Genomic DNA, 16,459 nt, shown 5'->3' on the forward strand with positions numbered 1-16,459 from the left:
GGCGTTTGCTCGCGTTTGTGAAAACTTGGCTCTGTTTGACTCCATTTGGCACCAGCCGCGCCGCTACTGAAAACGGCTTTAGTTCAAACTGGCACAACAATACAAGTACAGTGGTACCTCCAGATACACAAAACCTCAGTGAATCCCAGCTGCTTGAGGTGATCACATAATTCATATAGCATATTTGATGACTCATAAGATGCATAGGCTCATAACACGCATCCAGTTTTTGGCAGACATTGGAAGAAAAAAATAAATAAATAAAAATAAATATATAAATAAATAAATGAGTGGATTTAAGCTTTGAATATGAAGTGAAGGATTTCGCTTGACATTTGAAGAGTCTCACATGTATTTAGATCATTATTAGATCCCAATATTTTACATTTAAAAACTTTAATCTTTGCTAGTAGCCTGTGTACCAATCCTGTTGTGAGATATAAACATGTACCTGGCATATGACTGTGAGAGACTACAGGGATAATAATCATTTTTATTTTTCCAATGTTTCTTACATATATGCAAGGTAAGAATGTTAAAAGAGGTGCAATTTTAATTGTATGAAAGTGTATCTTACCTCAAGGAGTAACAACATCACACTGTAAAGAACACAGTGAAGCTTGCATGTGTCAAGATCAAGATCACTGACCACATGCTTTGTTTTGGTTGATGCAATGCATGGTGTATGGTCACTTAGGCAAATTCTTCCTGACTGGTGCCATTCTATGAGAATTACTGAAAAGTATGACCTATTATATATATATTTTTACCTTGAAATAAAGAGTTGCTTTTTGGTGTAGTACCAATCATAACTTTGTTTTGTTGCAAAGATGTCTGGGGTATGATTTTAGAGCCTCGGTTGCCATAGACTTACCACCAACCAGTGCTTCAATATTGAACCTTGGTCTCATAGGATGCAAGCCTATTTCCTGAGACTTATTTTGGAGAAAAGGTGCATCTTATGAGACAATGCTGTACAGTACTGTCATTCCCTATAGCTACATTGCTTCATGACACAAGCTTTACAGTCTCAGTTGCTCTATGGAATTTTCTCATAATAGGTAGTTTGGGTAGAATTCTCCCATGGTTTGCGTTCTCCCAAGATTTGTTTTTACGTGACAAAAATATAGGGTGTGTGTTCTGTGACTGAGCTCCTATCTCAAATTCATCGTATCTCAAAACGATTTTTCCCATTGAAATGCCATTAATTTGTCCCAGCCTCCCACAAAAAGAGCACCCAATAATTTATAAATCGGGTGGAAATCTCCTGATGTTTCTTTTTACACAGTATTTTTAAAAATCTCATGCTAGTTTTTTTTTTCTGGCTTTTAGAGGATTTAGTGATTTTTATAAACTGGTATAAACAATAACAAGAAACTATGGCCAAGCCTACAAAAATTTTTTTACAGATGAGAAACTGACTGATCTTGACTCTGTTCAGTTGGTTATAGTGTTTGATGGAATGCTGAATGCTGAATACTGCTTGCATAAATGCATACATAATTAGCCATGAAAATGTCATTAGGGGAGGCACTTAACCAATGAAGACAAACATACATGCTATTGTAGGGGAAGGCTCTCATCACACAGTGGATACAGTGACAGCTGTCATCCCCTTCCTTGCCATTCAACCTTCACTATGAGCTCTTGTCACGATTCTTTAGGCTAACAGATGTAGCAAAATCATTATTTTTCAACTTTTTTTTACTGTATAGGAAAAGCATGAATCTAAATAACAAAATAGGTTAAATTGTGACTCAAATCGATGAAGAAAGGTTATATTTTCATTTTAAGTCTCACAATAAAAAAAAAAAAAACTGAAGGAGAGTATTTTCAAAACTGCAAGAAAAATTCTCCAGAGATTTGTTTTTATGTGATAAAAATATAGGGTGCGTGTTCTGTGACTGAGCTCCTATCTCAAAAAAAATTTTCCCATTGAAATGCATTGAAATGCCATTAATTTGTCCCAGCCTCCCCCCAAAAGAGCACCCAATAATTTTTTGTGCTTAAAAAAAAGTATTGTTGATCCTCGCTAACGCGGACTAATAGGGGGAAAGGTTGGTCCAAGAAATGTGAATGTTCGACATACGAATTCACACTCCTTCCCCACACAGAAAATAACTTAAGACTTTATTTATTTAATTTTTGGGATTTAAAATTTTGGGATTACTATTGTCTCTCCGAAACCTTCAGACCCTAAATTACCAGATGGTATAGTTTATTTTTTGATAATTAAATACCCTTCCCACCAGGAAGCCATTTTTTAATGTCTCGTGCAGCTACGTCATAGCCTGACTCGATCATTATACAGAATGTAGCCAGGAGTCAAGAAGAGTGGTGCGTCATTTAGTTCTCAACGTCCTTACAGGCATAAAGTGACAAGAATTAGAATCAGAAACTTCATGAAAAGAAGACAACAAGAAACAAGCAAACAAACTATCATTGGGAGACAACTGGACGTTGAATCCTTGCCTCCCCTCTCCCCTCGATCTGTCACACATGTTATCTCCCTCTCCAAGACCCTCACCTCACCCCACGCCTCACTACCATACTTCTCTATATCATAAGACTGCTATGATCTTTTCTTTTCAAACACTGTTTTTTCTCCCTACCTTCATCACAACTTTCACAATAACACTATCACAAAAGATTATGTTGAAACAGAAGTATAAAGCTGGCCAGACAAGTAATAAATACTTTATTGTATCATTATCTCACTTCAACACACTAATAACAACTCAGAGAGTGTCCAGTCCAGTAGTAAAACAGCATATTGCCATGACACTGCTGATGGCTCCTTCCCAGCCTTCACATATGAGTGAATAACATTTTCTAGAGAAGCAGGGATCTGATGCATTATCATCTTATCATGCACCAGGAAGTCACTATTGTATACACAATCATGTGTGAAAATTTAATGCCAATCTGATGAATACAAATAGCAAAACAAGGACCAAATTATTAAAAATCTTTAGGAGTGAATATCTCGATAAATATTGTTTTCACACTTCAAAAATTTTCACAAAATCAGTATAGACTCTGATTAACTTTTGTTTGGTATCATTTTAATCTACAACTGAAATGCAATTTTTTGTTGGAATAAGATTTTTGATAATGTCAATAAAAAATGAGATACAGAAAAGTGAAAAAAAAAAAAAAAAGGCAGGCAGTTCATCTCTGACTTTAGTTTCCGTCACTGGGTTGGTCAGAGTCTGACAATGCAAAATCTGAGTTATCAGGGTCTGAGTTATCAAGGTTCAACAGTATTTATAAATAACAAATATTGTATAAAAATATAATCAAACAACAAAAGAGAATATAAATTTATAAATTACTTTTATAAAGTACAGTGGAGACTCATATGTTTACATACTTGAACTTTTCAATACTTCAATGCAAAAGTTTGATTTAATACTGAAAAAAAAAAACTTATAGTCGAACGTCCACACACGTGGTTGTAAACAAAGGCTCCCTGGTGTCCCACTTCCCCCTCCGCCAGTTGTGACTTGTGCTACCACAGTCATCAGAATGAAATTCTCCTGTGTTCTATCTGTAGTTTTCCATTTATAAACTTACATTAACACTAAAGGCTTATTAGTGGTGAAAATATCTGGTAATCAAACGGCCGCACATTTGGTCGTATACAAAGCTCTGTCATCTCCCTTCTTGCAGCCGCCACTGTACCATTCTGATACCGTATTACTGGTAATATCGGTAATACAATTATTACCATAATACCAGTATACCGGATGGTGGTGAGCATTCCCAGTCCTGCTGCAGTCTTGAGAAAAGCAACATTCTTCTGTGTTCTGTTGGTAGTTTTTCATTTTGAAACTTAAGATGGCACCTAAGAGGCCTATTAGTGATGAAAATAAGGAATCTGATAAGAGTGTAAATGTTAGTGAGCCACAGCACTCCATTAGTGGATTCACAGGAATCACACAAGGAGAAAAGTTACAAAGATGTTTTCATGGATGACAGATCCTCTGGTGGCCTCCCTCCTCCTCCTCACCCTTCTCCCCTCCTCTTCTAAAGTTATCCATCACCAGTCTTCACTTACAGTATGTATAAATCAAAATTGTAAAAAGAAAAAAAACACTGAAATTTTATAAACTTAAGGTTTTGCTAAGATTAGAACGAATTACCTAATTTTACCTCGCTGTTTCATTGAAGCACTGTAGAGAACCCATGAGATGTCGCTCGCTAGCCTGACGTTCAGTTGCGCCTGTCATTTCGTTCAAGTAGCACGCACGTTGTTTTGGTCTGTTGCTACGGCGTTCAGATCAGCTATTATGGCGGACTGGGAGGAAGGACAACAGGTGGAGAGAGTGCATGGAAACCATGCAAAAAGCTCTAGTGCAAGACAAGGCAACCTTGTCCACGGTCATGACCCTATATGCATGGCAACCATGTTGAGGCCAGGAGTACACGGCATAGCAACTATGATCGTGTGAGTACAGGCGACCAACCTAGTACTTCTGGTGTATCGGCGGCGGCTGTGACGGGTGGTGGCGCACCAACCAGTGATGGGCCGGTGTTGGATAGAGTGATGGGTCTGCTGCACAACTTTTCTTACCGTTTGACTGCCCTCGAAACCGGGAAGACTGCGGAGCTTCTCTCAGCAGAGTCTGACTATAGTGACGATGACAGTGTTTGCCCGAGAACCAGACTGACGAGTTGGGTCAGTTCCTGGAGAGTGGTTTCGCCCCTGCTCTTGACAGGGATGGTGACTCTAACGCCTTCACCGGCAGTCTATCAGCATTAGGGGCTATGTTTGGCAGTGGTAGTGACATGGAAAAGCCCATACATGAAACTCTGGCTCCTTTATTGAATGCTGCGTTATGGAGGAAACCTATAAAGGAGCAGGTACAGAAGCTGGTTGCCAAGCACAAGATCCCGGCTAACGTCCCTAACATGACCACTCCAAGATTGAATCAAGAATTGTTTGAAGTGATGAACAAGGAGGGAAAGTTTCAAGACATTGCATTGCAGCGATACGTTGGCCTTGTCACGAAAGCCCTAATTCCGTTGTCTGGTATTATTAGTGACATGGGATCCAAGACAACGAAAGCTGTGGAACATTATTTGCCGCAGTTGAACGACACATTGCAACTTTTGACTGCTTCAGTGAACTATATGAATCACGCACGAACCGATGGGATCCGTGCAAGCATTCGCCACCTGCCCATGAACAAGATTTGCAACTGGGAGACCAAAGTGGGTACCGATGTTGTCTTCCCGTTTGATGTGGTAAAGAAGCTTGAGGATCTGAAGAAGGCCAAGAAGCTCACGTCCACACTCACCCCCACCAAGAGGTATGGCCAAGGTGTGGGGAGGTGGCCAAGGAGCAGGTTTGGTCTATCCAGGCCATATTACCCCTACACACGGCAACCTTCCAGGCAGGGTTCCTCTACACGGAAGAGGTCTTTTTTAGGGAAAGGCCCACAGTACCCACAGAGCAGGAGGATACTGGAGCACAAGTAGCTGCAGAGGTGAGCCATGGGGTTGCCACTTCTTTACAGGCTTGTGTTGTTGATATAATGAATACTCCAGATTGTTTTACTGGAGGCAAAATCAGGCATTCTCTGTCATTATGGTGTAAATTATCATTAGATAATTGGATTAAATCTACTGTTGCTGGTATTACTATTGAGGTAGATCCAGCCCTTAGAGCAGTGGTTCCCAAACTATCTTACCTGACGCCTCCTTCTTGCTTCCAGTAGACCCGCACGCCCCCCCCTCCCACTTCCTCTTTTGCTCATGTGAACTTATTTTATTTTATTGCATTTATTTCTTAGCATTGTTCAGGAAAACAGATCTCTGTTTGTATTAAATTTTAATAATGAAAGCCACTCAAACAAATAATAGTACATTCCAGAGAGACATTTTTTCTAAGTAAACTAAACACATTTGGTTGAAAGGGAGCGAAAAAAAACTTTAGCAAACTGGCAGATGACTTCACGCCCCCCTTGAATTCTCTTTACGCCTCCCTAGGGGGGCGCGCCCCCCATTTTGGGAACCACTGCCTTAGAGTCTTAGACAGTGCCAGGGACCTAAGGAGTTGACTTTTTCTACTTCAAATAAAAAGTCTTTACACTTAGCTCTTCAGGATTTACTGTTGCAAGGAGTTATTGAGCCAGTGGCTGATTCTCATGTTCCTGGTTACTTATCAAATGTTTTTCCAAGGATAAAACCAGATGGCACGGCAAGAGTGATATTAAACTTACGAGACTTGAATACAAATGTAGACCATATTCATTTTAAGATGGACACTATAAAGGATGCCCTACTTTTAGTGTATCAGAATTGTTTTTTTGCAACTGTAGATTTTAAGCATGCTTATTTCTTAGTTCCAGTACAGGTCTCACATAGGAAATGGTTACAGTTTCTATGGCAGGGATCGCTTTTTCAGTTTACACGCATGCTTCAAGGTTACACAGCGGATCCAAGAATTTTTACCAAATTGCTGAAGCCTGTGCTTGCTCATTTGTGGAAGTTGGGTATAACAGTGATTAGCTACACTGATGACTGTTTATTTATAACAGACAGTGTTAGTGCTTTGGTTTCCCATCTGAATTATGCCATTTTTCTCTTTGCTGAATTGGGTCTGACAATTAATTTTGGGAAATCAGTGTTGGTGCTTACACACTGCGTTGAGTTTCTTGGTTTTACCATTGAGTCCAGGGAGATGACAGTACAGATTACAACTAGGAGACAGCAGAGAATTAGATGTTTGGGACTTGAATTGTTGGCAGCTACAAATGTTACAATAAGAGATTTGGCTTCCCTTATTGGCACCCTAGTGGCTGCGGATCCTGCATTATCTTGTCGGTATTTACGAATTAAAAGATTGGAAATCGCAAGGAACCAGTAGTTGTCAAGATACAAAGGCGATTACAATGCCAGCATTACTTTGTCTAGTAAAACCAGGGAGCTGATACAATGGTGGTGTGACAACATACATACGTTGCACAAGAGTCTGGTCTTTACTGACCCCAATCTAGAATTATTTACTGATGCTTCTCTGACAGGATGGGGGGCAAGGTTACAAGGGGTTTCCACTGGGGGTCACTGGGCTGCAAGTGAAGTCTCTCATATTAACTTGTTGGAATTAAGAGCAGTTTTGTTTGGGCTTCAGTCATTATGCAATGATATGCATGACAGTCACATTAGCATCAGATCAGATAACACAACAGAAGTAGCATGTTTAAATAAGTGTGGGAGCATGAAGGAACACCTCTTACAGCTTACTGAGGAGATTGTTCTCTGGGCTTCGGATAGAGGCATATATCTTTCAGCTGCCCATATACCTGGCAAGCACAATGTTGATGCTAATGATGCATCCCGTGCCTCTTATACTGATGCTGAGTGGATGATCAAGCCACATATTTTTCAAGAAGTATGTCGTGAATTTCCTATGCCCAGCTTGGACTTGTTTACTACAAGAATAAATGTGCAGCTGGATAGGTATGTTTCATGGAAACCTGAACCACAGGCCTATGCCATTGATGCTTTTCATTTTAATTGGAGTACTGGTTTTTATTATGGGTTCCCTCCTTTCAGCATTATTGGGAAAGTACTTCAGAAGATAGCGAAGGAGGAGGCAACAACTTTATTGGTTTTGCCCCTGTGGCCAACGAGAGTGTGGTTTCCCAGGGCACTACAACTGCTTGCAGCAACGCCTCAGATATTGCCAAACCAGTGCCTGACTCTTCCCCAAGATCCGTCCAAGCAACATCCATTATCAACCAAGTTGGAACTAGTAGCGATGCTATTGTCAGGTGTTCCTTCCAAGCAAGGAAACTTTCGCAAGACGTTGGTGCCTTTCTACTTCAATCATAGAGACCTGGAACACATGTACAATATAGGGAACCCCTCAAGAAATGAATGTGTTTTTGTCAGTCAAGGGAAACTGATCCCTTTTCACCATCTATAGATGATTTCCTTTGTTTTTTATTCAAGCAGTTCCGTCGTGCTGATGAAGGCACACTGCTATGTTATAGTGCCATGAACACATATCGCTCAGCAGTTTCCAGCATAGCAGACATCTCAGGTAAACCAGCAGGTCAACATCCTTTAGTAAAGAGATTTATGAAAGCGGTGTTCCAAAATCGACCTGCTCTGCCTAGGTATAACTGCACATGGGACCCTGATGTTGTTCTTAATCACTTAAAACTGTTGGGGCCCAATGAGACACTGACCATTTTCCAGCTGGTGAGGAAGTTAACTATGTTATTGTTATTGTTATTGTTGTCAGGTCAACGAGGGCAGGTTTTACATGTACTAGACGTTAGGAATATGTTTCTAACCTCCTCAAAGGTAACTTTTCAAATTGGAGATTTGTTGAAAACCTCACAACCTGGGCATCATATCTCACAGGTAACATTCAAAGCTTATGCCCCAGATCAATGCTTATGTATTCTTACTACCCTTCAGGCTTACCTTCAATGCACATCAGATATTCGAGGGAACATAACCAACTTATTGTTGACAACTAGGAAACCATATAAAGCTGCCTCAAGGGATACCATACGGAGATGGACTAGAGATGTGATACAGAATGCTGGAATTGCTTTGCAGATGTTTGCCCCACATTCAACACGGGCAGCAGCTACTAGTAAGGCTTCGTGCCATTTACCACTTAACACAATCATGAAGTCTGTTGGGTGGAATAACTTGTCTGTCTTTGCCACTTATTACAAAAAAACAATAATTTGTTTCAATATTCAGGAGGGTGTGATGTCGTCGTAAATTGTAAGTGGCTCAGAGAAGGAATGGTCATTGGTTGGCTTAAGGGCATATGGTTTTTGGGAATTTGTTACCTTTTGCTGTGTTAGAGGACACTGGGGGTTTTCTCAACACAACATATGCCTTCGTGACACACACTGGTGTTTGTGTATGTACTGTTCTCATTATTCTCATTATACAATCTGTGTTATGTATTAACACAGCTTCTAGCTACCCTGTTCAGATTATGGGGTGTGGCAGGTCTGTTGTTAACTTGGTTGTTTTTTCTAGGAGCAGGATATATCAGTGGCGGACGTTTTTTTGTAGATATCTGATATATGATCATGTGTTCGTGATGTCCTTGTCCCAAAGGGATTAGGATTAAACAATTTGTCAGTAGTAAGATGTCCAAAAATTTTCTTTTGTGATTAGATATTATGTCGTGCGTGTTGAGACGGTTTCACTCAAGTTGCATACTACAATTATCTTCTGTTGCATAAATTATTGACTTCTTTCCATAATTAGATGGTCCTGGGATTTGCTGTCATTGTTTTCTTATCCACACTCTGATGTCTCATATTGACCTACATGTCTATTTACTAACAGGTGTCAATTGGGACCATTATTAACTTATGCCAGGAGTCAGACTATAAATGTCTCATGGGTTCCCTACAGTGCTTCAATGAAACAGCGAGGTAAAACTCTATAGTTAAACGAGGACTTACCTGAGTCTGAAGTTTGACTGGAATTTTACCGAGCTTCACTGTAGCACTTAGGGATCACATGCCCACCCTGCCCTGCCCTATTTTTTGGAGGGTTCTGACTCCTGCCGTCTTTGAATACTGAAAGTCAGGCTAGCGAGCGACATCTTATGTGATTCCTACGTGCTACAATGAAGCTCGGTAAAATTCCAGTCAAACTTCAGACTCAGGTAAGTCCTCGTTTAACTATAGAATTATTCCAGCTACATGGCCTAAAACAGCATGAGAGTGTTTTATCCTCACATGTGGTGAGATGCAGCAGTGCTGTTGTTTGGTGGTGCCACATTATGTAAGCACATGTTTTGTGTTCATATCAGTCAAGATGTAGTAGTGCACCTCTGCTATAATTGTTTGAGTTTGTGTTGTGTTTTGTCCTCACATCCAGAATGGTATGGTGGCACTGCAGTAAAAACATCATTCATTTGTTTATGTGTGATGTTGCAGAGTGGTGGCACTATTACTGTGTAGTGTGAATCTGTCCTTTTTCTCCCCATCTAAAACACACAAGTTAGCATGACTATAGCAGGGTCACTCTAAAATGGCTGTTCTGGTGTGGCTGTGGGCTTTGCAGAGATTCTCCCACCATTGCCATCTCTCCAAAGATCATAACCTTGCTTTCTCTCTCTCTCTCTCTCTCTCTCTCTCTCTCTCTCTCTCTCTCTCTCTCTCTCTCTCTCTCTATATATATATATATATATATATATATATATATATATATATATATATATATATATATATATATATATATATATATATATATATATATATTGTGAGGGCATCATCTTAATCTCCTTTAATTTATTATTTCATTATGTGCCTATTATGGCCACCAGTCGGGCCTCGGGCTGTTCTGTTGAACAGACAACCCACCTCCCTCTTCTCGCTTCTCGTTGCAAGCAGGAGTCAGTACCAAGGTGAGGTGGACACGGACGGTCGTGGTTCTGGCACATGGTAGAGCTCCTGCTTGCAACGAGAAGTGAGAAGAGGGAGGTGGGTTGTCTGCTCAGCAGAACAGCCCGAGGGGCCCGCACTGGGTGGCCGCCATATAATAGGCACATAATGAAATAATAAATTAAAGGAGATTAAGACGGTGCCTCTCACAATATATATATATATATATATATATATATATATATATATATATATATATATATATATATATATATATATATATATATATATATATATATATATATATATATATATATATATATATATATATATATATATATATATATATATATATATATATATATATATATATATATATATATATATATATATATATATATATATATATATATATATATATATATATATATATATATATATATATAGAGAGAGAGAGAGAGAGAGAGAGAGAGAGAGAGAGAGAGAGAGAGAGAGAGAGAGAGAAAGCAAGGTTATGATCTTTGGAGAGATGGCAATGGTGGGAGAATCTCTGCAAAGCCCACAGCCACACCAGAACAGCCATTTTAGAGTGACCCTGCTATAGTCATGCTAACTTGTGTGTTTTAGATGGGGAGAAAAAGGACAGATTCACAATACACAGTAATAGTGCCACCACTCTGCAACATCACACTTAAACAAATGCGTGATCTCTCTCTCTCTCTCTCTCTCATATATATATATATATATATATATATATATATATATATATATATATATATATAGAGAGAGAGAGAGAGAGAGAGAGAGAGAGAGAGAGAGAGAGAGAGAGAGAAGGAAAGGGGATGGGGGTGTTGGAGAATGCGCTGATGTAGGGCATAGGTGCAGCAACAGTGGAAGACTAGCTCTCAAAACAACAGATCACACCAAAATGGCCACTTTGAGAGTGACCCAACTATAGTGTTGTGACTACTTGTGTGATAACCATAGTATGAATATGACCAATGTGACAAAAGTGTGAAACTTGAGAAGATAATGTACAAAAGTTGCAATGGTGAACATTTCAGACTCAGTGCAAAACTTGGGGATCAAAAAAGTTGATGGTGCAAAACTTGGGAGGATACCATATATCACTACAAAAAAAGTGTTTCATAATCTAAAGAAAACCTAAAATATGAATCTTACTTTTTTTTCTCCCTCAGACCATTTATATTCTTCTGCCATAATGTTAACCACAGTAGGCAAAGCCTCCCCAGCAGCCTGAGTATTAAGGAAAGCCAGACGAAGCCTTCTACCAATCACATCTACAGCTGTGGCAGCATACTCCCGGCAGGCATACCGCACCTCAGCATCAATGTATGGAAATTCACTGTGTAGGCGTCGTCCAACTGCAAAGAAAAAGGAGTAGGTAGTTAATTTGAGTACCATTATTGTTTTCAGTGATGTTGCTTCTACAGTGTACGTGAGAAACAAATAATGAAAGGTAATGCTAAGAAAATTATAACAATTTCTTTATTATTTTGGATCTATTTTACTTTTCATTTACTTTTTGGAGTTGGCTTTTGAGATATTTTACAGGGAGTGTGTGCCAGCTATTGGAATTAATGTACAAAATGAATATGGAATAAGAGAAAATAAAAGATGATAAAATTGAATTATATGGAAAATGTATTTTATGTAAACATGGTGAGATGGATGGAGAAATCAGAGATAGTGTGAAAAGCAGATATGACGTAAGTTTCTGTTCACAAATAAAGCTTTGATGAATACTCTTCTTTTACCAGGAGTGCCATACAGTATCCTTTCAAATTTCACACTTGCTTTCTTTCCAAGGCATAGTGCTAACTCAAGAATCACAAAACATGAGGTATTGGAAAACATAGAAATTAAATTAATATTCATCCTGGTTGCATTTTTGTTTCAGTTTTCTTCCCCCAAATTTGCATTTATCATCAAACATAGTATATTAATGATTTCCTTATTTATTGTAGTTTTTATGAATCAATAAAGACATAACAATGGTAATTCATGAGACCATTTATGGACATGGAATAAGATGCACATAAACAATTTTTCTACTTAGATCATGCTCCCACATCCATAACTAAAAACTTTATGAGTAAAAACTTTGTGAGTTACTTTTCAAGGTAGTGTATTTATAACAAAATAATTTTATCAGGATTCTCATGGTTCCTTTGAATCTCCAATCGGACAATTAGTACCAAGAAATATTTGAGGAAAAGTAAGAATGTTGAAAAAAGTCTTGTCTTTCATTTGCTTTAGATTTGCTTCATCAGAAATTAATAATAAATTGACTTTTTTTTAGCTTTTATTGTAAAGCAAACATTGTGATGTAGCATATATATATATATATTTTTTTTTTTTTTCTGTATGTCTCACAGATTTTTTGTGGTTGAATTTATAAGTAGATGACTAAGTGATGCCTGAAGAAAAATTAATTGGGTTTCACTTATTACCTTCTTACTTGTATATCTACCTTAGTAACTAATGCTACTGTCTGTAAAGAGAATAGAATACAAATTATATCCAATCAAATCAGTGTATTGCACTATATAACACTATTATCACTTATGTGGCAAGCTGCAAAAGATGCATGCAAGCCCACAACAGTGAGAGGTGCAGATTGACTCATGAGAGAGCAACTGAAAACTGTCTTTGTTTTCTCATCACCCCTTCAAATCTGTGCATGCAGTGTTGCCAATTAGTTTATTTCAGAAAGGGTGTGGAAACTTACCCTCAAACAAAAAAATTACATGATTGGAGTGATTATAACTATTTAAAAGTAATGTTTTTGTTCAAATTAATGCCTGTAGCATAATGGTGCACTCTGGCCCTAAAAATTTTAACATTCCACTGGAGTCACAGTACATAAGAGAACAGTAGTTTAAGGGACAAGAATGATTCACTCTTTTTAAGAACATGCTGAATAAAGGCAAACTTTCAATTAGAAGGAAAGGTTGATGTAAATAGACAGTTGAGATCTTGACTAGGCAAGGTGTAAATAATGAGGCACAGTTTTGGAGAACAATAGGAGGGACCTCATCAGGCCCATAAACCTGAGTGTTTAGGCCAGCAAAAGAATAGAAAACATCACTGCAGAGGATTTCAATAGGTAGCATGGAATAAAAAAAATTGAGCCAAGAGTTCAGTGGTTAAAAAAAAAAAAAAAGATGAGATAGTAGTAGAGACATCTGGTTGAAATAAAGGAAAGATGAAACAAAGTTATTAGAGATGTTTTAGGCTACATACCAGGAGTCATGAAGGGAGTTAGATATTGAAAGATTTTGACAGTTTCTATTAGTGAAGGAGTTTTTGGCAAGTTGGAGAACAGACTTGACATGATTTTGGGCTGATATATAAAATGCATGAGAAGCAGGTGATGAAAGCTCAAGTATCTTTTGTGAGCCACCACTCTATCTTGTATAGCAAAAGAACAAGCTGTGTTAAACCAAGGCTTGAAAGGTTTAGGTCAAAAGAAAGAGTGAATAATGTACGCCTCCATGCCAAGCACTATCACCTCCATTATGTGCTCAGCACACAGAGATGAGTCTCTGACATGGAAGCAGTAGTCATTTGAGGGAAAGCCATCATAATATCTCCTCAAATCATCTTTCCACAACTAGCAGAAGCAAAATGCCAGAAACACCTCCACTTTTAGGGATCCTGAGGAGGGACTGGAGTGACAGGACAAGATATAGATATGATATTGTGATCAGAGTAATCCAATGGAGAAGATGAGGTAAAAAATGTTGCCTTTATCTCCAAGACAGTCAGGAATATGAATAGGATGTTGCACCAGTTGCTCTAGGTCATACAGGAAAGCAAAGATAAAACCTATTTCACTAGGATGGTCAGTGAATGGAGAGAAAAGTAAAAGTTGATGGTGAACAATGAAATTTCCAAGAATGGAAATCTTTATAAAAGAAAAGTCAGAATATGCTCCTCTTTGTAAGATACTGTAGTGGTAAAAAATATTTAATAATAAGAGGAGTTATGTAAGAGGTATACAGCACAAGTAAATTTAGTTTGAGAGTGATTGTAGTCGTAGCCAGATGGTGGAAAATTTTGAAGATCCAAGAGTATTGGCACAAGAGCAGGTGAAGTTGCTGCACACATTCTGGGTGTTCTGCAAGTTATGATACATACTCACACTTTGGGATCTTATAGTTCAAGCAATTTTAGTAAAAAACATTACATACTTATATGCTGCACTTAGTCTTATTTTATGAGAAATTAACAAGTTGTATGTAACAGCAACTACTTGACTGAGTGGGCCTCTGTCTCCTTTCCTCTCTCCCTAAGTATTCATATTCAAGTGGTGCTACATGGCCTTAAGTAATTTTTTTTTTTTTTTGTCTACAGTATATACAGCCAAAGCCTTACAGGAAACAGATAGCAAATGACAAATAAAACAAGACAGTTGCTATGAAGCTGGTAAGTTGCCATGTATACTTAAAAAGTCATCTCTAACAACCACAGTATTAGTGTATTACCTGTATGTTTTCTTCATTAACACATGCATAAAATAATCTGCCATTTACAAATTGTTTCCTGTAAATCTTTGACTGCATACACTGGAAAAAAAAAATCACAATGCTGTGCTGCACCAATTAAGGAGGAAAGGAAGCAACAGCCCATCAAGACAAGCAGTGCATATAACTTACATGTCAATTCCTTACAAAATAAGGCAAAACACAGAATGTGTGTATAGAGTATTTCTGACTTGGTATTATTTAAACTATCAAATCCTGGAGTATGTACATTACCTTATGAAACACCCTGTAGATGCAATATCCAGCTTTGGATTAAAAACGAGGAGGATAAAGTAGGAGGGAACCAATATGAGATTACTATAGTCAGTTGCCTCAGACACCTGTGTTTCAGTGATTAAAAGATGAGGTTTTATAGAGAAGTGGTGTTCTACAAACTGAAAATTAAATCTATAACCATGAATGTTGCAGAAGTTAATGAAGACAAAGTTCAGCGTGGTGTTAAGACATTTAAAGTTGATATCAGAAGAGCATCCAACATGGGGATACTTCTGGTCCTCTCCCGAGATGGAGACTATGAGGCTGGTGATGGAGTTGTCTTGATAATTCTGACTTTTGAGTGAACGGTGTATGTGTAACTAGATTCATGTAATTTTCTGTTAAGGAAGAGAGTTGTCTTTAGAGGCCAGGCTGTGACTGTCTCCTTGTGTTGTGAGACACAATGGGAATCATTCAGTGAGTTCACAGTTGGGTTTAATCCCTTCAACATGATGATACATATTTTGCGTCATCAGAGTGCTCATAACACATCTGATGACGTGCATATTGCATCATGGCTGCTTTCCGCTAAGATGTATGTTTTCTTTCCCGGATACTGTATGAGATCTCTTAGAATGTAGGTCGGATATGATACAATGGCATACGTACTTGACTTTCATCATTATTACAAAGGTGTATGACTCTTATATCAGGATAAGTACGTACTGATGCGCCATGCCAGAAATCATTTTGTTTCTTTATAATTTTTCATGGTACCAATAGCAAGATTAGCTTACTGTAAAATTAAAGTTTTCTCTCATTTGTCATCTTTAGAAAATAGGCTAGAGAAGGCAGACTATCATTTATTTAATCTAAAATTTGTGTGAGTTTATTTCTTATTGTACATAACTGTTATGAAAAATCACTTACCATCATCATTAGTTCTGTAGCGTGGGGGGAGAGAACAGAACTAGGGAGAGAGAGAGAGAGAGAGAGAGAGAGAGAGAGAGAGAGAGAGAGAGAGAGAAATGCCTCTGAGTCAGGTATCTCCCTAACCCCCACTCAGCCTGGATATGGCACCAGGAGCCGTTTTCTGTTGCCCGGAGTGAAGAGGTTAATTAAAACATCAGAGCAGCTCCTAATCCAGTGTGACAGGGTAATTATAATTTTGGTAGGTGTCCACTGCCTTCTACATATGCATGCACTTTATGACAAGAATGCACCACTTTGTCTTAGCAATGAAAAGTTTCATACCTAAGACTTGCTAGGGCTGCTTTGTGAACGTGGCCTCCAACCAGAATAGTGTAACCCAAA

The 16,459-nt window shown here is 38.3% G+C and overlaps 2 protein-coding genes across 6 annotated transcripts in view; one reads left to right on the forward strand and one right to left on the reverse strand.

The window, feature by feature from the left end:
• Positions 1–16,459, reverse strand: part of LOC123518687 (glycerol-3-phosphate dehydrogenase, mitochondrial-like) — a 162,405-nt gene that overhangs the window by 39,660 nt on the left and 106,286 nt on the right. For 4 of the 5 annotated variants that reach the window (XM_045279652.1, XM_045279653.1, XM_045279651.1 and 1 more), the window contains one exon: positions 11,562–11,764. In XM_045279652.1, the coding sequence (XP_045135587.1) occupies positions 11,562–11,764 (203 nt within the window). Of the gene's footprint in view, positions 1–9,236; positions 9,239–11,561; positions 11,765–16,459 lie in introns of all 5 variants that reach the window. The other variant, XM_045279655.1, reaches the window with a different exon arrangement.
• LOC123518689 lies at positions 4,041–10,091 on the forward strand. Its single transcript, XM_045279656.1, has 2 exons — positions 4,041–5,492; positions 7,564–10,091. Exon 1 carries the CDS (start codon positions 4,771–4,773, stop codon positions 5,482–5,484), a length of 714 nt encoding a protein of 237 aa, XP_045135591.1. The 5' UTR covers positions 4,041–4,770; the 3' UTR covers positions 5,485–5,492; positions 7,564–10,091.

Source organism: Portunus trituberculatus, chromosome 44, assembly GCF_017591435.1.
Source record: "Portunus trituberculatus isolate SZX2019 chromosome 44, ASM1759143v1, whole genome shotgun sequence".
Lineage (NCBI taxonomy): Eukaryota > Metazoa > Arthropoda > Malacostraca > Decapoda > Portunidae > Portunus > Portunus trituberculatus.